Consider the following 23,876-nt stretch of genomic DNA (forward strand, 5'->3'; position numbering starts at 1 on the left):
AATAGCTGGGCTTTTCTAGCACAACAGGACTCTTCCCACACAAAGTAGTGTTAACCTGGGTAGGGGACAGAACTTGGCTGGGGCAGGCTCAAACTGTTCAATGACTTTTACAGGAATAAGGTCCTTTGCAAACCATATTAACTTCCTCTCCAAGGCACATATATAAACCAGCCATCCTTCTCCCTCCCACACTGTACGCATTTCTGTGGAGCGAAGCTGAGAGAGTAAATATGTGACAGATGCTTGTCACCTTGTTTCATCCTGGAGGAGCTCAGACAGTCCCATGACAAATGTGGCAGAAGAACCTACACAGCATAGGAGCGGTTCATGAATCCTAGTTCTGTGTTTTTTGCCATATGGCCACAGTTCTCTTTAATTATGTTCAGTGAAAGGTAACTACAGCAGAGATAAATACTTGAGTATTTTGTTTATTGCATGCAAGCTTCATTCCCGCAGTTTTAAACTGTACAACTGTTATAGTGCTTACACAACATGTTGATCTTCATGCCCTGCAGTCAGTTTTGAATGATCAGGGAGATACTGGGAGTGCAGAGCCAAATTCCCAGAGTTGTTGCCAGCTATTTGAAATACAAAATAACAGGGTACTAGAAAACTGCCCTGTGTTTGTAGTTCTTATATATTTTGCTTATTATAGGGTGATATATGGCTGTTAAAATGGCTACTGCATTAGCAAAGGGCATTCATCCAGGGAAAGGGAAGTGTTTGCAGGACGTCTTTAGACTGCTTTATGTCTTTAGGTTGCCAGAAGGATGCCTGTGGGACTGGCAGCAAATAGGTCTCGGAGAGGCCTGCAGGCTACTCTGTAATGTCCAGAAAAAGACTGAGGAACTTTCTGAGATTCAGAGAAAGTTCCTCAAAATCTTTCATGTGGTAAGAAAACATTACACTCTTAGAGAGAAGGAGATAAGATAACACAACATCTTTGGTAGTTCTGATCATAATGATGCATTTATTTCAGGAGGTGTGTGTGTTGTTTTAATTTTCTAGAGAAGTTTATAAATAATTTGCTTCAAATGAAATTTAATGTATTCTGCTCCTGAAATTTGAAATGCATGTTTTTCTCTTTTAGCCTGTGCTCAGTCTTTTACAAGCACTGTAATAGGCGATTTTCCGTATTTGCTAATTATTTGAGTTTCATCTTCATAGCTTAATTTTTTTCTCCTGTCACATCTATTAGTTTTTGATGAGTAACGTTAGACACTTCTTTTAATACATGCCTTGAAATTTTCTCACCATATGGGGATGTTTAGTTTTCCTAGTTCATTAAAATCTATAAAAAAATCCTATTTGGAGAAGGCAGCAAAGAGATTTTCTTTCACCAAACATGAATTCATTTGCATTTAGGGTTACATTATTGCACATCATTTAATGCAATATAGTAGTTAAATTGAGCATAAAATACTGAGACAGAGTATGCTACTGTCCTCAGTTATATTTTGGAGAATGGAAACAATGTCAATTTAAAGCTGTCTTACATAAGGGAAAATAACACAGCTTTGGGCTTTTTAACTAGTCAGTCTAATATCTGTACACTGGTCTCTCAAGCTCTAGTTTTCAAAAATTCTCATGGGGTAGAGTTGGATATAGCTGGATCTGCGAGATGAATATAGCCATAAAGCCAGAATGACAAAATCAATAATAATTTCAAATACATTTTTTGAAAAGATACAGAAGAGTACTTAGAACGCAGGGGAGGTTGGGTTCCAGCGTGCAGACAGAATAGGTAGTGGTTCTGTTTCCATATATTACCAGCAGAGCTGGCAGCAGGGTTGCATGGTACTTCCCACTACAAGATCCTGTTCTTACAACTTGGCCACTTTTTCACTGTTTACACTGAATTTGCCATGCTGAGACTATGTTTCTGGCTGATTTTTAAATTGAAATGGATCAAACCTCTCTGAGATTGAGGTTGGGGGAAAATACATAGCACATCTGAAATATCTTTTCCCAGTGAAATGCTAGCAATCCTGTCCTTTGGACTAGGAGCTCCACATTTGGGGCTGCTTCTAGCATTAAAGGGTACCATTTGTGACCTCCTATAAAATAGGCTGTATTGCTAAACCTTGAAAAATCTCAGTTGAAACTGGCTCACTAGAGGCTCATCACAGTTTTATGGCAAGCTTGTGCACACAGGCTGTGTGTGTTGCATGTGCAGAATTCCCACACTGTTTGTCTGGTCCTGGGCTGCTTGGGCATTCCTGTGTTGATGCTTAATGGTGTGGGTTTTCTCGCAATTGCTCATTTGAGTTGCTAGAACAACATTTTGATTATTATAAAGCCAGACACTAACTGAAAGCCACAGTTTTCTCCCCTGTGCTTTTATACCCTCTACTGGTGCTCAGGTGGGAAATGAGTAAAGAAATAGCCCATTCTTCTCAGGAGACATGAGATATATGACAGTTTTAAAGAAGCAGGCATCGCAGAAATGAGTTGTAGAGACACAGGAAGGAATGTGAGTAAGAACAGAGGACAGACCCGTGGAGAGCATGAATCTCTGCTCTCCTATGGAGTGCGGTGCTGAATGCTTTTTTGTGCTGTCAGTAAATGTCTTAAACTCCTTTGCAAACTGTGGATGCTGTGCCTAAGACAGCATAGGAATGATCCACAGAAAGAAGAGAAATCTCTGATTAGTAACAATTATTCTATTTATTCAAATAGTTGATAGTTGAAAAGACTTAACCCTGCTAATGATCCAAGCTGAACTTCTATATTGTTTTCCATAATGGAATCTCCATATTGCAGTTTGCTAAAAGAACCTCCAAATCCTAAAGAAACTACACAAAAGAAATTCTGCTTGAAAGGAAGGCTGAAAAATTAAGTGCCCGAAAGCAGAGAATTTCAGGAACAGGTTGCCCAGAGAAGCTGTGGATGCCCCCTCCCTGGAAGTGTTCAAGGCCAGGTTGGATGGGGCTTTGGGCAACCTGGTCTAGTGGAGGGTGTCCCTGCCCATGGCAGGGGGCTTGGAACTATATGGGCTGTGAGGTCTCTTCCAACCCAAATTATTCTGTGATTCTATGACTTCAATTCTTTGTGTTTATTATGGTACAGACTTTGATTACCTGCTCACATATATTTTTCCTGTGACACACTCAATTAAAACAACATCTCACCTCAAAAAGCATGCTAGTTTTCTTTTTGTACAACTTAATCTCTATGACTGTTTAAAACCTACATAAATTTGTGTCTTCTTCATTGAAAGTGTACATCCTGGAAGGGGGGAAGTGGTTCTTCATCTTCTTTGTACTGAGGAAACCGTACTGAACACAGAAGATATAAGCAGATTAAGTTGTGCAAATTCATACAGTCATTTTTGCTATTGCGTGGAAGGAGGTATCTTTTTTCTGAAATCTCTCTCATGCTGTATTTCCATTATGCTCCTGTATTGTATTTAGGTTTCTATTGTGATAAAGAGTTGCAGGAGCTCCCTCTAGTGCACGAAGTAATATTCAAAAAACACAGGATCGAGTTTGTGAAGCTTACAGGCTGAAACCTCCCCTTTATGTTTTTCATGTAATGACTCCAAATCCTCTAGATTGGAAGCTTATTGGAAGTGATTTATTTGAAGATATTTTGTATAGCAAAGCTCCTATAGGATGTGCTGAAAGTCACCTTTTCATCCATCTTCTTCCCTGGTTAAATTGATGTGATAAAATGTAGATTCCTTTACTGCATTTTCAATAAGGTTTAGGTGCTGTGCTGATTTAATAATTGGAGTGGTTTTGAAAGCATGATTTGCTATTTTATCAACTGTAAATGCATTTAATAAAATTATATTGAAAAGATCTTTCAGTTGACAGAGAAGGACATAATCTAAGTGTTAATCCTCAAAATATTGCAATTTTTAACATTGTCGGGCAAATTCACCTTGGGAATATTCACTTATTTCAATTTTCAAGCACTTAAATATAGCTCTGGGCATTTGAAAGCATACTGTTTGTAAAGATGACACTACAGTTCACTAGATGCAGCCTTGAAGAGCCCACACAAGATACCAGTAATAATCATGTTCATTCACCATATTAGCTACTGTAGCAATAAACACAATAATTTTACTTCTGCTTTCCCTATATTTCAATTTACTTTTCCCAGATGACTGAGAAGAAAGCTTATCTTTTAACATATTCAGTAGATTGTCAAGTGTGGAATTTGATAGAGCATTAGCAGAATGCTAAGGGAAATGTTTCACACGCTTATGAAATTGTGAGCCTACAAGAAAGAATAAAAAGAGAGCGCAGGAAAGCAGGCAGTGTTCTAGCAAGATTATGGATGCAACAGCAAGGTGTTTGTTTGGAAGTGGTAACCTCTCCAACATTCACATGAAAACTGTTTTATAACAGAACTGATTTTCTATGATGTGGATGGTTTATATAACTGTCCCGTGATATGTATGCATTAATTCCTATCCTCTCCTGGGCTCTGTGCCAGAGTCAGTTCTCCTACACAATGTTAGCATAGGGTTAAAAAAATAATTCCCTATCCTTTTCTGGTTTTAAAGTGGTTGCATAAAAGCACTATGTGCAAATATTTCTAAATAATGTCTTCATGCAGGCCTAACTGTACCGATTACTTTTAGGGGCTGCTCTGGTATTTTGGCACCAATTTCACATATATGAAAGTAATTTGCTTAGAGGTCTGCTCAAGTTCTTCATTTTGCTCTAAGTGGAATTGCTCAGGGTTCAATCATTATCACAGCCTGTAACAATTTGGCTAGTGCAGAGGCTCTGCATATAGTCCCTGGCAATGAGTCACATGGTGACAGCATATGGCGGGAGAGATAACAAAGACAGGAGTGTGAGATGAGTAGGAGTCTGTGAAAAATACATTTTTCATATGTTACTAATGAACTTTATAATGAAAAATGCGAAGGTCTTAATATGTCATCGGAGCTCTTTAATGTAAACAAAATTGTTAGTAGATCTTCTGGCTTACATAAGTAGGCTTTGCATAAACTAAATTGTTGCAGAACCACCAGGGAAGGTTTTGGTACATCACTGTCTCCAGTTCCAGCCATGTGGAGATGATGCACAGCTGTAGGCTTCCCTTCCAAATGCCAGTGTGAATAGTAATGCCTCAAAGAAAAGCTTGCACCACCCCATCTTCTGTTATCCAATTCAGCTGCCTGATAATCTAAGAAATATCTATGACCCATGATTTCATTTTGTACCCTCAGTTCTGGAGACCCTAATGGCAGTTTCTGTTGGAAACAGTTTCTCCTGCTGTACCTAATCATATAATTGGGCTCCAGTCTGACCAATACAGAACTAGCCAGAGTAGTCCCAATATGAAACCTGCAGGTGTGATGAGTGATTCTCATTTGATCTATTGCCATATAGGAATGAGTAGCATTATGGAGAAAAAGAAGAGAATCCTTGGTCCAGATTGCTGTGATTATTTATCAGTGTGTGTGTCAAAATAAAATTTCTCTTTAGTGGGTATTTGATCCAGTTCAAGGATCCCTGGTCCTCAAAGCCCTTCCATGAATTTAGAAGAAAAAAATATGGTCCCTTCTTTCTACAATGAGGAGTTTTCACTGTGGTGGCTCTAAGGACAGCTCTAAGTGTGTCTGCTTCCGTATCCTACTTTAAGTGAGTCATTGTGAAGCTACCTGCAAGATCCAAATCAGGACAGTGTGGGTTTTATCATCAGGGAGGAGTGAAAAGATGAAGAATGAGAGGTAGGGGGGAGAGAGAGAGTGACCTCCTCTGTTAGCAGCAGAACAATCCATATAGAGTCAATGTTAGAGCTAAACTATATGAGTTTTTAGTTCCATGACTTTTTCATCTATTAATATGTATGATCTCCACAGTATATGTCTGAATGAAGAGTCCCCTCAAGCAGTGATCATTGTTATTTTGGTGCTCTTCAATTATCTTTCTTTTTTTTAATTTGTATGTCAGAACTTACTGCAATTTATGTGTATCCTAAAGTCTTGCAATTCTTGTTTGTGCTGGATGCTGTGATGCAAAAGAGGGATGGAGGCCTCTGCTACAAAGAGCTTGCAGTAACAGAAAGTTGGAGTGACTGTCAGACAGAAGGATGCTGGTTTACTCAGACCATTGTAAGGCATGGGATTCATAGTGTTCATGCATTTCAAATGAGTGTTCTTACAGGAACGTATTGTGATCAGTGTGATAATGCTAAGAGACCCTGGGAGTGAGAGGAAGAAGTTCAGAAATCAATAGACAAATGAAAAACTAAGTGATATATATTCCTTTGTTAATCTCATAATTTGGAGCGGATCTAACTCATACTGTTGGCCTTGTTCAGAGTAGCAGAGTAAGCAAGTACCTCCTTCCTGAGTAACCTTCTCCCCACAAAAGGATGACAGAGGTGCTTGGGGTAGCATGGGAAAGGCAATTTGACTGAAGAGATGTTTTCCCTTTCTGACTCCTCTTGCCCAGCTGAATGAGTGTTGTTATCATAGTTTGGATAAATAAAATAAATAATGGAAAAATAACAGAGTTTCATAGAAAATGCTAGAATTTGTAAAATACTCAATATTGTGAAGTAGATGTGGCACCTTCTTTCAATAGGAGCATCACTCAGTTCCAGTTCTCTGGGGAAACAGCATATTGCCTTACCTGCCAGTGCTGGCAAGGGCAGTCTGATAATGCATGCTGTGGAGTCACATTTGATGACTCTTGCTCCTTGGCTGTGTCTTCTGTGTGATTCTGTCCCAACCCATAAAAAACATGCACATATGCTCCATTTATCTCTTGCAGCTGAAAGGCAGAAAGAGTGGGTAATTATACTGAGAAAAAAAGATAGTCCTTTTCAAGGTTCATGTCTTCAGACAAGTCAAGCGTATACAAGTAACACATTTGGCACTTATATTTGAAACAGCAAAATGAATTTTTTTGAATCTTGTAATTATTTTCTCAAGTTTGGCAGAAAAATTGGATCAGGGATCTTAAAATCAGATTCCTTCTAGTCACTCATATAATCTCTCGCAGAGCATTTTGACTGCCTGTCCTACAATACATGCTGGAAATTGGTATTCCGCAAAGTCAATTATAGTTCTGAGTCAGTAAGAAGTAATCAATGTGTCTGATCTGATCATTTAGCAACATCTTTTTTTGTCTGTGTACAGATGACAAAAATTTGAGAGGTTAATAAATAGTGGGGAAAAGCTCTACAGTGATTTTTTTTCTTCTTTTTGTGTTACCTAGTCAAGAGTCAGGAGCCAATTGTGCTGGCTCCCCGCAAAAAGCACCACCACCAGAACAAGTGTTTGGTTTGTGGTCCTCATTTAGAGCCATTCTGTGTTAGAATTGTTGAGGCAAAAATGTCAGATATCTACGACAGATCCAAAAATGTAATTGGACTATTATCTCCAGTGATGGTTAAGGAGCAAGTGCTGTTCAGGTATTTAAAGATTTATGATTTATGACTTGTCATTGTTTATTCTTTTTGTAAATTTCCTTCTGGAAGAAAGCTTGGCACAAGATTGTGAACATGTTTGATATCTGTGTGCTTTATCATCAGTGATGCAGCTGTCTTAAAATTAAAGATAGCAGTTAGTGAGGAAATACAAATACACATAGCTGAGTTGACTGGTAGAGAAATGAAAAGAATAAATAATTTAGGTTCCAAAATAAAAATGAAAAAATAAAAAAAATCTTACTTCCAATACCAGTTATTACACTGCTTCTAATTAGGATTACTCAGCCACACTTGTTTTTATCTTAGGAAATGAAATTATATAAACAATTTGTATAATAACCTTAAATCCGAACTGGATGGAGAAGGAGCCAGTAGCTTAACAGGGGAGAATGATGATTAAGTCTTTGTAAGCCTCCCAGTACTGCTTTGTCCATCCTCACTCTTTAAAGTAGCTGACTTCAAATGCAAGAATCTGAGGGGGCTAAAGAAACATCTGTCATGCCACTCTTCCCTTGTAGCCTTTTGCACAGTGGCTGGGATGGTCACTTTTCACTCGGACCCATTTTCTGACCCAGCCCACCGTAGAGCCACATCAGGGCCAGCACCGACACCAGGAGCCCAGGGAGGAGAGGGTGACTGTGCAACAGGGAGGTAGTGGGAGCATCAGCTCCCAGAGCAGAGCACATTTGGGCCCAGGGAGAACCGCGGGGCTGTGGCTGCCCTGCTGGAGGGGACAGATGCCAGTGGTCCTGTTTGAGGCTGCTGTGAACTGTCTGCAGCCTTAAATGTCTAACCTCCACACAAAGCATTACCAGGTCTGTCAGCTATGAATTGAGACTCTCTCCTGCCCCAAACATGGCATTTCTGCCAGCCCACGTCAACTGCAGGGGAAGCAGAGGGGCAACGGGCAGGGGATCATTTTATCAGGCCAGCTTGCAGCTCCATTGCAATTCACTGCTAAATCACAAATTAATCTGTGTGATTTCAGTCCCCTGTGTTTAAATACAGATTTGTATGCTGTATTCCTGTTATTGTTGTAATACACATACAGATCCAGGCAAATATTTGTTCCCCTCTCCCTCCCTCCTCTTGAGTTGTCTTAATTGTGTTCAAAGCCAGTCTAGATTAGGGATTTGCAATTTGTGGTCTGCAGGCTGCTGGATTCTGGCAGCTATTCCAAATGAGTCTGGGAAATAAACCTAAGAAAAGCCTATTGTCACTAGCTGCACAAGGTACCTCATCCTGACTGGCAAAACTATACGAGTCCACAAGATACAGGAGCTTAACACCCCCCTTCCCCTTTTGTTTCCCTGATTCAGTTCACACTCTGCTGTCAGTGATAGCTGCTGCAGATTCCAGGGGAATGTTGGAAAAACCCGTGTCGACAAAACTGGTTTTGTCATTCCTTATACCGTAAATGTATAGCCACGGCTCCACAGCAGTTGTGGGCCTGTGTAGTAGAATGGCTCTCTCATCTTCCTGGTTTGCTGGTCCAAACTGGGGGAAGAAGGAGGGAGAAGAAAACCAGCAGGTTGCCTTGCTAGAGCTCCCGGATGCTACTTAGTCTGCTTGGTTTCTTCAGTGTTACAGTCAGTGTTCTTGAAACACAGTCTTTTGTGTTTTGTCTGGCTTTTCTGCTCTGAGGTTTGGGGTAGAGAACCTGGATTGCTGCCTGGAAAGTGCTGTGTGACCTTGGGGCAGTGCAGACACAGGACAATCTGCAATAATATTGGACCTCACTGTACTAGAAATTCCTCTGGGGAGGATGCATCTTCCCTTCTCCAAGAGAGTCTCCTAGACCAACTGTCATAAAGAAGCTGAATAGTCCTACATTATTGCAGAAATGATGTTCTTTTTAACACAAATTAGCTGGGAATGCTCTATGTACATTCAGTATTTCCAGGCAAGCTAGTTTGGATTACAATAATTAAATTTCTCTGGATCAGCAAACATTTCCACACTGTGATTTTCTTAACATAGCGCAACAGTCCTTATCCTTTATAGAGACCACAAAGAGACACTAAAGAGTCAATTAAGCCAAAGAAGATTTTGAGATTATGTTTAAAAAGGAGGTGAGTGGTTGGGAGATGGCAGTGACAGAATTTCAGCTGGACGAAGCAATATTTTTAGCGATGATGTGAAAATTAGTATCAACATTAAAGAGAAACAGGAGAAAGGGGTTAAATTACAAAATACATACAATAGGTTCCTTTCCATTTCACAAGGACAGGGCTGGTTCTGTGATATCCCTAAAAGCCAGACATCACAGAATTTACACAGCTCAGGCTACATACTGAGAGAGGTAAAAAGAGGTCATCTCTTTCAGAAACATACTATGGTGAATTGGGATGTAAAGAGATGTGGTTTGCTAGGGAAAATGTCAGGTAGAGTAATTTCACCTCTCCGTATCAGTCTTGGGTTAATTATTGCAGTGTTCTGTGAGCATTTCTGCAGCCAATTTTTTTCTCAAGTTACAATAAAGATTCATTTAACAACAGAAGCAGATCAAAGTATGTTTCGAAATGTCTGTCCCTCACTAGTTATCAGGGAAGATGAGCTGAAATTCAAAACAGTAAAACAAATGTGAACAGCCCTGGTTTAAATGGTGTCAAGTTAGGCAGCTGCAAGCTCTGTAGGAAGTTAGGAGGAGGTAAGGAGCAAATTTACAAATATGAAATATTTACTATTTTCCAATGCTAATTATATTTTGTTCAGATTGGCAGGAATTAATAGTATTATTCTTTTACTGTTTTCTTGGGGAATACCTACTGTTCACACAGAGGCACATTAACTCAATGTTTGTATTTTTATTACTGATTATTCTCATTGCATTATGGAATTAATGTGAAAAATAGGGCATATTAATCCATGTTGTTCAGATCTAATAATTTAATTCCAAATGCCTTTGTATGTTTTTAATCAATACAATTACTGCCAGTAAAGTATCTGAAGAACACTGAATTAACTGATTAACTAAAACAGCAGTTATGAGTTTCATTTCATGCTAGTTAAATGTGTGAAACCACAATTGGATTTTACTGTAAAAGAAAAAGAAAAGCCCTTCTTTACCCTTCATAGACCAGTATTTCCCCACTGACTTTATGCTCTTGGACTTTGCCCATTACTGAATCAGATGATCATGTGCCCTCGTAGCAGAAGGTAATGATGTTGATGGGTTGTCCTCAGAAGGTATATGTTGTCCCTTGTGACCAGGTCCCTTCTGTTTTCATTGAGTCATAGAATATCTCAAGTTGGAAGAGACCCATAAGGATTATCGAGTCCAACTCCCTGCTTCTCGCAGGACAACCTAAAACTAAACCATATGACTAAGAGCGTCGTCCAGATGCTCCTTGAAGTCTGACAGGCTTGGTGCCATGACCACTGCCCTGGGGAGCCTGTTCCAGGGACCAACCACCCTCTCAGTGAAGAACCTGTTCCTAATGTCCAGTATGAACTTACGCTGACACAACTTAATTCCATTTCCTCATGTCCTATCACGGGTCACCAGAGAGAGGAGATCAGCACCTCCCCTTCCGCTGCCCCCCTTGAGGAAATTGTAAACTGTGATGAGGGCACTCTGGGTTTTGGTTAGATCTCTCTGGTCATGAAGGTTCATTGTGGTTAGCAGAGCTGTGGGGATGCTAACGCATCCCAGTCAGGGACAGGAGCTGTCTCTTGCATCAGAAGCACTAAGAAGAAGGGCACTAACCTAACAAGACTACAATCCAATTTCGAAACAAAACCACCCAATAGATAAACTGCACAGCCTGAAAGACTTGGATGAGACAGGATAGGTAGCAGGTTCAGCACATCAGCACCTTCCACTTTGACAAGCTTTTTGTAGACATCATGGGAAATAGAAGTTTTAAGGAAGATAAGAAGGTTGTTTTGTGGATATTTGCCAAGAGCAGAACGCTTGTCTTTTCCACTGACACACAAATATGTAAATTAAACAGAAGTGCTTGAATGGTTTTTATGTTTATGACAGAAGACTTAAAGCTGTTGAAGTAAAGAAATACTTGGCTGAAAGAAGAATGTTTGTGCTTTTTTAAAAATGTGTTCTGGTCTAGCCATCAGTGTGGGATTTCTTTCCTCTGTTTACTTTCATATACTACAGAAACAACCATTTACCTTTTTTAGGAAATACATTCTGTATAGATGGAAAACATCTATATAGATCATTAAAAATCTCCTGTGAAGTAGGATAACAGAAGGTATTGCACTGGATATTGTTAGATTATTCCTTTTCAGTTTTGTTTTTAGCAAAAATTTATGTCTGAAAAGGATGACAGGAAGGATGAGGAGTAGATAGGGAAGCTGGAATCTGAGGCAGATGTGCTGCACTCCTTCAATGTTTTTTTCATTTCGTGTGTGTTCACACAATGCACTGTCCTGAGCTTTGAGAAGAAGGAACATGGAATCACCAGAAGAGACACAAAAAGGGTTTAAATTAACTTCTCTTCGCCACTTGCCAGAGACTTTACCTTGTTGCTGACCTCCCCAAGGAATTCAGGAGGTAACCTTCAATGCCCCCAAGCCCTGTCGCACTTTGATGACTTTTCCTTTCTGTGTTAAAAATCATCATAAAATGCTCAGGATGAATTTGCAGAGACTAGACTTCCAGGATTTCAGTTGCAGCATTCAGCAGTGTTTTCAGTTGCTCTTTCTCACCACTTGTCAGAGATTTGAGTAGATACTATCATCCCCATTTCAGAGATGGAGAAGTTGAAACCCTCAGAAGTGGAATGACTAGCTGAGGTCACACAATACATAAACCACTATCACCCCGGAGACCATGGTGCTCTTGCCTCACTTGGGTGGTGTTTTGACTACACTAAAGTCAAGCGTTTTACCATTGATTTTAACAGGTTCATAATTTCACCTCCTAATTCACACTCTATCCAGTTTTTGGCACCCTTCTGTTTGGCATGAAACCACTTCATCTAAGATTTCACCACCTAGTTCTCAGAGGGCAGTTCCGGCATCTGGGTGCGATCGAAGAATAATCAGTATGATCGAAGAAACAGAGAGCCCATCCAGTCCTGTTTGTCTAGAGGCATGCGTGCCTCCTGGGAGACTTGGAGGTGGGAGATGTGTGCAGAAGTTACAAGGTATCTGGAAAGAAGTGAAATAATTCCTCCAGAAGCTCATTAAGCTTTAACTTCCCTTCAGTTTGCCTTTTGAAGAGTTGTTGTGTACTTACAGCATGGGTGAGAGGCAGGTCTTAAAAACCAGTAACCTCACTGCCTAATATTTATCATACTTTTTCATCTTCATCATTATAGTCTGTTTCTCAAGAAGTAAATAATTACAAGTAAACATACTATTAAAGCCATGGATACTAAGAAACTAGTAATTCTTATGTGAGACAATGAAAAAAATGCTTTATTCTTTTGTGGGTTAAAAAAATGCAGCAGCAGAGAAACTCGTGACAATGCTGGCTTGAGATTCCTTATGACAACTGTAGTCGCACCTCTATCAGAATATCGGGAATGCTCACAGCAGAGTTAGCATTTTCTGACATTTTATTCAATGCATGCAGTGTAGTTATAGCAGCTGTTTCATTGTAGCAGGGAAGAAGAAAAATGACAGGAAAATAAGACATCATTAGCCATGTTCTGGGGGTTTTTGTGCACTGGCCATAGTCTGTTTCAATATTCTTTTTCCCTTTGACATTCACAGTGAAGTATCATTTTTGGTAATGGCTGAATCATTTTGTGTTAAAAGGACGGACATTTACAGTTTGTCAAAGAAACATTATAGAAGTGTTAATAATGCAATTTCAATTTAACTTTCTAAAATAAATTTGCTACACTGATTACATTTGAGAATTCGCAGGGACACATTTTCCTGTTTATGCTATTAATACATGTAGATTACTAAAGGAAAGCAATTTTAGAATGTATTTTAAAATACAGCTTAGTCTTCACATTGTATTACATTTAAAGAATATAGATTTTAAAACAGTCATTGTTACTCTGAATATTTTGATAGTAGCCCATTTGCTGACAGTATTCAAAGCATTTTACAAAGGTAGAAATTATTAGTATTCCTCTCTCCAAAAAGGGGAAAATGAAACACAGTGCGATTACATGATTTGCAAGGTCATGCAGTCAATTAATTCAGAAAAAAAGAATAAAACTGAGCTGTCTTAAGCACTGGTCCTGACAATTTCTACTAGTCTATTTTGCTTGGTTTAGTTAGTTTGTAGTTTGAGGTATTTAGATTACAGATGCTGTAGTTTTATGAAACTCAGAAGATTTTTAAGATGTGATTAATTACTGTTTCTGTGGAAGTTCCCTGATTTTGCGAACATCCTTGTGACTCTGTTTTCCTCCGTCCAAACCTTACCCTGCTTCCACCTTTTGCTGTTTACAGAGGTTTCTTAAGACACTGTATGGTTGTCTTTTGTGAGCATGGATGATTTGAAGATGCTTTGGTAATGCAATTTTAGACTAGACTGGCTGCAGGTCCTTTTAATACTTGCATTGTTTGGTGAACATAAATGAAGAGCAGAAACAAGTGCTCTTTCTGGGTAATTTGTCCTTTGTTAATTGCAAAGTGTTGCTAAGTCACCTACAGACCTGGCATGAGATCAGTCATTGTCAGTTTTGGACTTTTCCAGTTAGGAGACGTGAGCAGGCACTTTGCTCTTTGGCTGCCGATACTGCCTTGTGGAGAGCACTAGGGAGGACAGGTTCATTCTCTCAGCTGCTACATACATTTGTGGGGAGATAGCGAAGAGGTGAGTGAAATGTTTCCAGCGTAGTAGTGACAATTGCATTTCTATTTCCACTTTTTTGTCTTCTGGAGGAGCATGGTGAGGTCTCCCTGCAGATATGATTGTGATCTGGGCTGGATGGAGCTCAGTCTTGGTAATGTGCCCCAACCATCAGAAGTCCTTGTGTCAGGGAGCTTGTGCCAAGGTTTCTTACAGACTGCGTACCCTGGAGGGTTGGTTAGAGATCACAACATAGGTTGTTTTCTGATGACAAGCGTTGGTCGGTGTATCAGCATGTTCCACATAGGGCTGCTCCAGAGATCCAGCACAGGCTAGCAAAGCACAGAAATTCCTACAATATTGGTTACATTTTCCTTCCAATTTTGACAAAAGTGCTTTTCAAAGGACCTCTTTATGACATGATCTTTGTCAGCTGCTTCTCTAATGTTTTTCTGCAAGCTGCATTCACTAAGTGGATTGTTTTACCTGCAGCATCCTAGCAGAGGTTGGTGCAGTCTGCATAGACACACTCTTTCTCTGCAGATGGAAATAGGACCAATGGAGTTGAATTAGGATACTCTATCCAAGACTGCTTTCCACCTGGAAATGCACTCCCACAGCGATGATACTGTATGCTCAGCTTTATCCCTGCTATATGGTTCTTCTGTATCACTGGAAATACTGGTTTGTATTGGAAAAAGTCATCTCTACAAAGCCCATCATCTTTGGAATTCTTATATATGTCTTTGATCTAAAGTAGCTCATATAGATGACATTACAAAAAAAGATAACTTTCTGGAAATGGATATATGGATTTGAGAAAGAATGATAAGAGTAGAAGGGTGAGGTGGTGTGTGGGAGGGCTGTGGGAACTTCTGCTAGTTGTCAGCTGTATCTTACTGTCTGGCTGTACTTTCACCAGTATTGTGGGAATGGGTTTTTTCTATGTTTTATTTCCCTATACAAGGATATTCAAGTGTGTCAGTTGTAAATGGCAATTGTCAACAGTGATTTGGAACCAGTAAGAACTAAAGATGCTCTGCTTCCTGAAATACACTTAGGAGAATCAAACACGATGGGCCTGATTCAAAACCTATTGAGTCAATTAGGGACTTCCCAGTTATTTCAGTGGTCTTTGGATTAGGCCCTAAATCACCAATAGTAGCAAATACTGAGTGTGTAACACAAACAGACCTCTTAGTGGTGTGGCTGTTGCTGCTGCCACCTTTTGACTTGTGTGGCTTTTGTCCTTTGTTTCCTCTGGATCCCCTGCCAGCCAGCAGGAAAACAGATGTCACTTGCAATTCTTTTCAGCACCCCAGTTGGAAATAAAGGGATCAACAGTAGTGCACAGGTTTATCTGATCACCCCGGTAACCTCACATGCCATGCTTAACTACAATAAACACGGAAACTTGTTCTCAGTTCAAAGATGAGCTAAACTGAGGTCATGGGAAAACAGGATTCATTGGCTTTTGTTTTATTTCATCTTAGTTCTTTGCAATAGACATTTCCTACCTTAACATTTGAGAGTAGGAAGTTAGGTCCCCTCCATCATTTGCTGTAGATCTAAAGCATTCATTCACGTGTAAAGGCTCAGAAGAAACATCCCTTTAGAGCTATTTAACAAGGGGAACAGAAAAATGTGTTTTTATAAGAGATGTTCTTGGATTTTATTTAGCAGATTCAAATAACTTGACAAATACAGACCTCATGTTAGGTCTCTATTATTGTTGTTCATTATATTATTTATTTGTTTGCATATAGCTTGCTCAGTGATGTAAGAAGCGCAGAAATAAAGGCAGCCCTTGCCCTATAGTTTGTAATCTAAGGCCTATTTCTCCAGAGATTAAATGTGTGCATAAAATTATACACATGAATAGTCCTATTTAAATCTATGGCATTGCTCTCATGCATAAATATTTGAATCTTCAAAGGAATGGAGGCTAAAATTGTTACTTTCTCTGCTTCACCCCAATTTAAATACAGAATTTTGTGATTGGTTTCATGAAGGGTTTGTTTGAATGGCCCAAATGTGAATCAGTAAATGTACAGATATGGCGTTTCTCAGTGTTAACACTGAAAACCATCTTATCACAGTTTTGCACGATCATTTTCTGCTTCCCCTTCCAACACATGCAGCTTTCCCTTCTCCAGTCTCCAGACCCATCTGTGTGCCCGTTCTCCCCTAAAAGGGGGATTAGCAGATCATAGTAAACTGTCTGTGCCTGCACTAGTTGGAAAAGGACGTGAAGTAGGTAAAGCTCAAGACGGTACTGCCGTGTTGCTTTATCTCATGCTGAAGGAAGGAAGGCTAAGAGCAGGTGCACTTGTCACAACTGTGTCCAGGAGATGGGTAATAATTTGTAAACTATTCTAATTGGCTTACATATTTCAGCTCTTCACCTGATAACTTTTCCCTTATTCAGAAGTGCTGAAAAATGTGATCATCAAGTAGCTGCAGTCACACAGCTCTGTGCAACATGTATGTGCTTTAGTCACATTAATTCTTCAAAGGTACTAGAATACGTTAAGAGGCTAATTAAACACTGCTCACTTTGCTGTTTTATAGAGAAAGCTACTTTTTTTTTTTTCTAAAGTAATTTCTAAGCATCCCTTAATGGGAGATCCAAGATTGTAAAGACTTACAAAAGACTTACAAAACATTTCTTGGACTTCAGCCAAGTTGTGACTATTATTCTAAGATACAATCCCTTACAGAATCCATTTTTTCCTGATGGGAAGTTGTTGCTGGAACACCGTATCGCCTATTAACTAATTGATGTTACATTTCCCTGCCTTTGAAGCCTGACTTGACTTTCTGTAGCAAACTCAGTCCAAGCCCTATGGTTCCATTTGTTGCATTTCAGCTCATCGCTAGTGCAGCCAGAGTTCACTGCAGTAGCTTTGAAAGGCTTTAACTTTGAGGGAACTCTTTGCTGGACGTGTCTTTTGGCTGGCAACGACGTCGTTCCTCAGTAGGAGTGACTGCCTTGCTTTCTTGAGTCTGGGCTTGCTGCTCTGGGGGTTATTCAACCTTGTGGTTGAATTAATTTTAGACATGTAAAGGTGTCCTCAAAAATTGCACAGTGCCACACAGCGAGGCTAAAAGGTACTTCAGAAAAGCACCTAGTCCATCCCTGAGCCACAAGAACAATTCGCTATAGCTGTGTCACCCCTGACAGGTACCTTACGTATCCTCCCAAGCCTCCAAAGATGGAGGATCCACACTTCCCTGACAGGGGGTACTGTGCCAGTATTCGCTGTCCACACTGTTAGAAAAGCTTCACCGCTGTCTAACCTGAATCTTTTCGCATAACAATTTAAACTCTTTATTTCCTGATCTCTGCACGATGGACTAGGTGACTTCTTTCTTCTTTTTAAAGGCCTTTTAAATCTGAAAGCTTTTTTATCACACTTCTGCTAAGACTTGCCTTTTCCTTAGCTGAACAACTTTGGTTATTTATGTTGTGCTTTCTGATTTTTCTTGTTGCTCTCCTCTAGATACTTTTGAAGTGGGCAAAGGAGAGACTGTGCTTTAGCTTAGGTCTTATCTAGGCTGACTATCTAGTACAGTATTTGTTGCTTTCACACAGGTATGGCATTGTTTACTCAGTTCTGTTTAATATCTATTATAAACCTTATTACTTTTACTGTGGAACTGCTGCCAAGACACTTGTTTCCTACCCTGTCTTTATAGAGCTGATTCTGCCTGAAAAGTAGTCAGCACTGTCTGTGTTGCATAATTGCATCATATTTTCTTCAGACCAATGTGAAACTGTATGAATTTGTAAACTTATTCTCCAATATACATGCAGTACCTCCCATCCTGAAGTCTCCTGCAGAATCAATCAGTGTGCATTCTACTTCATCCCGTGTTAATATTTAATAGTGTCAGATGTGATATATTCTTCAGAACACTGCTCAGAACAGACCTCTGGTATGGCTGCCAGTTGGACAGTGCTTCACTGGTAATTGCTTTCAAAACATACTTTTCCAACTGGCTTTGCACCTAGTTTGTAAGAATTTAACCTGCCCTTTGCAGAAGAGATTATCATATGAGACGGTGCCGAAGTCGTACTGAAGTAAAGGGTTGAAAAACTACTGTTTCTTCCCTAATCGATCTGTGTTGCTACCCGGTCATGGAAAGAAATTAGATCACTGTGGTATGATTTGTTCTTAATTAATATACGTCACATGTGACTCATCTCCCTGTTCTTTTCCAGGTGCTTACAAATGGACTTTTTCTAGGAAGACAAGTTAAACTGACACGTCTATAATTTTTCAGCTCCTCCTTTTCCCATTTGTCTATCTTCTGCTGCCTTCCTTAGTCCTCAAGAATTGTCAGATGGTTCCGAGATGGCTGCAGCCCTCTTTAAGTTTCTTCAAGCTCTTCAAGTTTCCTACATGAAATTCTATAAACCCAGACAGTCTGAAAATATCTAATTTATGTAATGTTTTCTCATACATTCTTTCACTTTTTCAGGCTGAGATTTTACTCCTTTCACTCTACTACTAAGGATATTAGGCATCTGTCTGCCACAGATCTTTCTAATGAACACTGATACAAAATATAACTCAACTGCTTCTGTCCTTTAATTATCTGTCAATAGATTTTCCTCTGTTGAGCAGTAGATCAACACTTTTCCTGCTCTTTGTTTTACTACTAATGTACTTGTGGAATATTTTTTGTAGCTCTTGACATTTCTTGGTAGGTCTGTCTCATTTTATATCTTTGCTTTTCTAATTTTGTCCTTCATTATTCAAATTATTTTTATACTTGCTTTTGTAAACCCCTTACTTTATCCTTTCTGTACATTTCCTTCTTGTATTTCAGTGAAGAGCTCTTTCTTTAGCTAAGCTGAGTCTTTACTACAACTTCTAGCTCTGTGCTAGGATATATTGTATGTGTGGTTAGTATTGTTTCATTAAGTAATTACCAGGTCTCCTTAACTCCTTTTACCTTACACTTGCTCCCCCATGACCTGGTCCAGGAATTTAGCTATCAGTATTCTGGTTTTATGGAAATTTTTCTTCCTAGTCCATAGTTTCTAGTTTGATGTTCTTATTTCCTTCTGTAAAGTTCTGACACTGGGTCATTTCATGATCACCTTCACCCAAGTTACCTTCTGTCTTTGCAGCTGATCCTTCTGTGTTGGTCAGGATCAAATATAGGTGAACAAGCCTTGTTGCTGCTTTCTGCAGATTCTTGTGCTGTGCCTTAGCTTTCACCTTGGGTGTTTTCTGTACTTTTCAGTTGAATCAGATTTCTTCTAAATGCTCTCTTGTATTCTGCTTTGATTAGGATGGGAGATTTATTGACAAATCTTCATCCATATTTGATTTTTTCAACTATTAGTTTTATGCATTTTTGTTGTGGCTCAATGGAAAATCTAAAGAACAAAAATGTGATTAGTTTTCACTAGTCTATTGCTGTAAAAGTCTCTTATATTTTTTCTTATGCATTTTATCTGTCCTTTAAAGTATACTCCTAACTAGAATTAAAATCTGGATGCTAGATTGAGTATATTGTGCTTTATTGATTTTAAAAAAATCTTTTAAGAATGCTGAACTTAAAAATAATATTCATAACGGCTTTAATGCCAATTTAGCCAACCATTTAAATATATATTTACCTTCAATCTCATTGAACTTGATGAGGACTTGAAATCCTTTTAAAAGAAAATGCAAGCAAAAATTATTAATACTCAGAGTGATATCTCTGACTTTATTATTTATATACCTGTTGAAGCTGTTATTCAATTGTTTTGTTTCTATTAGAGGCATCTTTCAAAATATTCTAGCCATTTTTAGCATGCTATAACTGCAAATGTAGACTGTCTAAAGCATGCTCCACATAGTTCCAGAAACCAAGGAATATTGAGGGATGTTCTACCGCCCTTCAAGTGGAACAGAAATGTTTATAACTTAAATGAGTCTTTGAAAAATTGTTGACGTATTAATGAGAAAATTCAGGAATCCCAATTTAATTGCATTGATTTGTCTTTTCAGAAGCTTCTTATAAGGTATGAGTAGAAATGAAAAACCATATGCATTGTTTTCCATATACAGGCCTCTCAGTTAAGATTATCTTATCTTTATGGGTTTCTGTCATGTGCTTCCCTCATTTTCCCCTTCTCAGCTGACCTATAGTCTCCTGGTGCATTCGTAGCTCCTAGTGCTATTTGATTACTACAAGGACTTTGTCACATCATTAAAATCCTGTGGGAGCTAACGAACAGATGCCCAGCTTAATAAAACTGAACCCTGCAACCCAGCAGTACGCAGCAAGTGTTTCACCATACTTCCAACCTGGCTGTCCTGCCGTTGCTGTACGGGTGCCAGGGAGCCGTGGCTGCCAAGGGCCAAGGTGCTAGGTCTTGCCCTTGTAGGAGACCTCTGTGTTGGGTATGATCTGCCCTGTCAGCAAGCCCACAGCGCCAGCCAAATTCAGCCCTTGTCTCATGTCTCCTGACATTTCACACTGGAAATAAATTTGGTCTGTGCTGGTAACTACCAGTCCCAACAAAGCAAAATGTCTTCCCATCATTCTGAGGTGGCTGCTGAAGTTTGGTTTTGTTCTCCTTCGTCTCCTTTTCTACTGTCCTTTAACCTTCTGCTTTCCTTTTTCCTCTGTGTTGTGCCATGTGCTTCCTGTCTCCCCTCTCCTTTCGCCTGTTTGTTACATGCCTGTTTTCCCATTTCTCTCACCCCCTTCTCTGCCTCTCTCTTGCAGAGCCCTGATGGCCTTCCCTTTCGCTCTTCCCTTTGCAAAACCAAGTCACCTGCTTTACTCTTTTCTTTTTCCTTCACCGGCCCCTTTGTGAAAGTCCTTCCCCAGGTCTCTGGAAGTGGCCTGTCTGCTCTTGCATTGCAGAGAGCTCTGGGGAGCCACTATAAAAGGGTTGCCAGCTAGGCCTGATAGTTTAGAAAAAACAGAGAGTGGGAGCAGAGCTTTTTCTTCATTCCTGCTTCTTATGTTACGCCGTAAGGGAGAACAGAACTGGATAGAAAACGGTGCTGAAGGAGGGGAGAGTTTCCGTGGTGGAGGACTGAATGGCGGAGGCAGCCGCATGTGGAGGAATGCTGTTGTGCCCACTGCGGGTCAAGAGCAGCAAGCAGAAGAGCTAGCTATGCCCGCGTAGCCTCAGATCTGCTGTGACGCTTGGCCATTGCACACTTCATTAGTACTTTAGAAAGTTTAGCATGCATTTGTTTATTCATCTTCACATGTCATGTCACTGTTTTAGTTTGCTGAGCATTAAGAGACAAGTTTGTCTTTAGGATGTCTTCAGAGAGCTTTTTCTACTCACGTCCCCTGGGCAGAGCTTGGACTTACTTACACATCATTCTTTGTTTTTACAGATTCTTTGTTCGGTTTTTTGGTTTAGCCTTTATTTTATTTTACTGCTCAACCTTTAAAAATGTATTTAATTTCATTTTATTTTTCAGACACCTCTTATTGAACCTCACATCCCACATCGTCCTACTAAAACCATTACCCAGGTAATAGGATAGGTGTGCAGTACAGCCAGGCCGCTAGACAAATGGAAATAACTCCTATTTCCAACAGTGTAATGTGTATCAGCTGAAGTGATGTTTTCTGTTAGATGTGATAAGTATGTGTGCTGATTTTGGCGGGGATTTTCTTCACAGTAGCTAGTACAGGGCTATGTTTTGGATTTGTGCTGAAAACAGTATTGATAACACGGGGATGTTTTAGTTATTGCTGAGCAGTGCTTACACAGAGCCAAGGCCTTTTCTGCTTCTTGCCCCACCAGCAAGTAGGCTGGGGGTGCACAAGGAGTTGGGAGGGGACACAGCTGGGACAGCTGACCCCAGCTGACCAAAGGGATATTCCATACCATATGATGTCATGCTCAGCATATAAAGCTGGGGGAAGAAGACAGAATGGGGGAGGGATCTTCAGAGTGATGGTGTTTGTCTTCCCAAGTAACCGTTACGCGTGATGGAGCCCTGCTTTCCTGGAGATGGCTGAACACCTGCCTGCCTGTGGGAAGTGGTGAATGAATTCTTTGTTTTGCTTTCTTGTGTGCGTGGCTTTTACTTTACTTATTAAACTGTCTTTATCTCAACACATGGGTTTTCTCACTTTTACTCTTCCGATTCTCTCCCCGATCCTGTCGGGTTGGAGTTAGTGAGTGGCTGTGTGGTCCTTAGTTGCCAGCTGGGCTTAAATTGTGACAGTATGTGAGACTTAAAATCCTGAATATATACTACATTGCTCTGCAAAAGTAAGCATCTGTGCAAGGGCTTTTAATTTAGGGAAAAGAGAACTTGTGTTTTGTTTTGCAGAAGGCAGTAGAGAGATTATGGAAAGTTTAAAATCTGTGTGTCTTGGTCCCTTTTTTTTCTCCCTGATCACCAAGGTTCCTTCAGAAAAGATCCTCAGAGCTGGAAAGATTTTGCGGAATACAATTCTGTCCCGAGCCCCTCACATGATAAGAGATCGTAAATACCATCTGAAGACTTACAGGTGTGTGAGCTGATTGTATAGAGGTCTCTGAATTTTTATGCCTGCCATCCTCTGATTTGTGATTTATGCTTTACCATACTTGCAGGTCTCAAAAGGTCTGAAATTATTCTGTGATGCTATTTGAGTCTGGATGTTATGCAGTATTTAATGGGCCTGGTAAATCTTTTCTGAAGTAATTTGACTGGAAATTGAGTCCATGATTGTGAACAGAGTATTCACATACAAAAACTCTTCCAAAGTTAATAGCATAGTTAGCTGGAATATTCTGTGAAATATCAAGTTAAAATGTAGATTCTGTTCTCTTTCAATATCAGTAAGAGATAATAGGAAAGCTCATTAATATATTACGTTACTGTACTGATTGCTACAGTGGTGTTGCTTAGTGTGGAGTTCTGAAAATTGATCTAGTGGGAAACATTCCTTATGTAGATTTTCTGTTATATTTAAAAATATTTTTTTCAGTGTATTGCCAGGCTTTCTTCTCTTCCTGCTGGTGGCAGCACTGCCTTGCTGAAGTGAGATAACAATGGCACTTGTAGAATAGGAATCTGACTTCAAAGAGTCGGGATCTATCTACTGTTGGGTTAAGGAACAATCAATTTGTTTTAGTGTCTAATGTTTAAATCGAATACCTAATGCATTATTCAGAGTGTATTTAAATAAAAATTGGTTTAAAAACTCTGAGCGTGTCTTTTTCTAAATAGTAAATCAATATGTTGCAGAGAGATAAGTGCATTGATTTTCCTATTTCAGTCCAAAATGTATTTAATATGATGCAAGGTATTTGGAGCTTGTGAGTTGAACTGAGAATATATCATGATATGACATTGCTCATTGTTCTAGAAGAACAAAAGAGCATGTATGATAATGAAGACCAGTGCTGGTCCAAACAACTGCATCATTTTATCTTATACATAGTTTGGAAAAACTCTTACTGTTTTATCCTTGGGGTTTTTTTAAATATGGAATGCCAAAATTTAGACTGGATTCAGGTGAGGGAAAGCTTTGTCATCAAAATGGGATTTTAATTGGAAGAGCATTATTTAAGCTAAATTTCAGCAATTTCAGTATTATCTATTTCCTTGGTCTCTGAAAGTGATGTGAGAAGCATGGAGCCACGAGAGCCTGTCTAGAAGGACTGGCCAGCTTCCTCTCTGTTCTACGTGTGATCAGTTATAGATTTGTAAGTTTTTGATCACATTGCTTATTTGCTTCTTTTTTGCTGAGCTAGGGAGTGTTATGACAAAAAATTTTA

The 23,876-nt window shown here is 39.5% G+C and overlaps 1 protein-coding gene across 5 annotated transcripts in view; it reads left to right on the plus strand.

Annotated features, from left to right (window-relative positions):
* The window catches only part of RAPGEF4 (Rap guanine nucleotide exchange factor 4), a 153,703-nt gene that overhangs the window by 75,403 nt on the left and 54,424 nt on the right, over positions 1-23,876 (plus strand). For 4 of the 5 annotated variants that reach the window (XM_054830896.1, XM_054830900.1, XM_054830901.1 and 1 more), the window contains 2 exons: positions 21,577-21,630; positions 22,515-22,621. In XM_054830896.1, the coding sequence (XP_054686871.1) occupies positions 21,577-21,630; positions 22,515-22,621 (161 nt within the window). The remainder of the gene's footprint in view (positions 1-21,576; positions 21,631-22,514; positions 22,622-23,876) is intronic. The other variant, XM_054830897.1, reaches the window with a different exon arrangement.

This window comes from Grus americana, chromosome 6 (assembly GCF_028858705.1).
Source record: "Grus americana isolate bGruAme1 chromosome 6, bGruAme1.mat, whole genome shotgun sequence".
NCBI lineage: Eukaryota > Metazoa > Chordata > Aves > Gruiformes > Gruidae > Grus > Grus americana.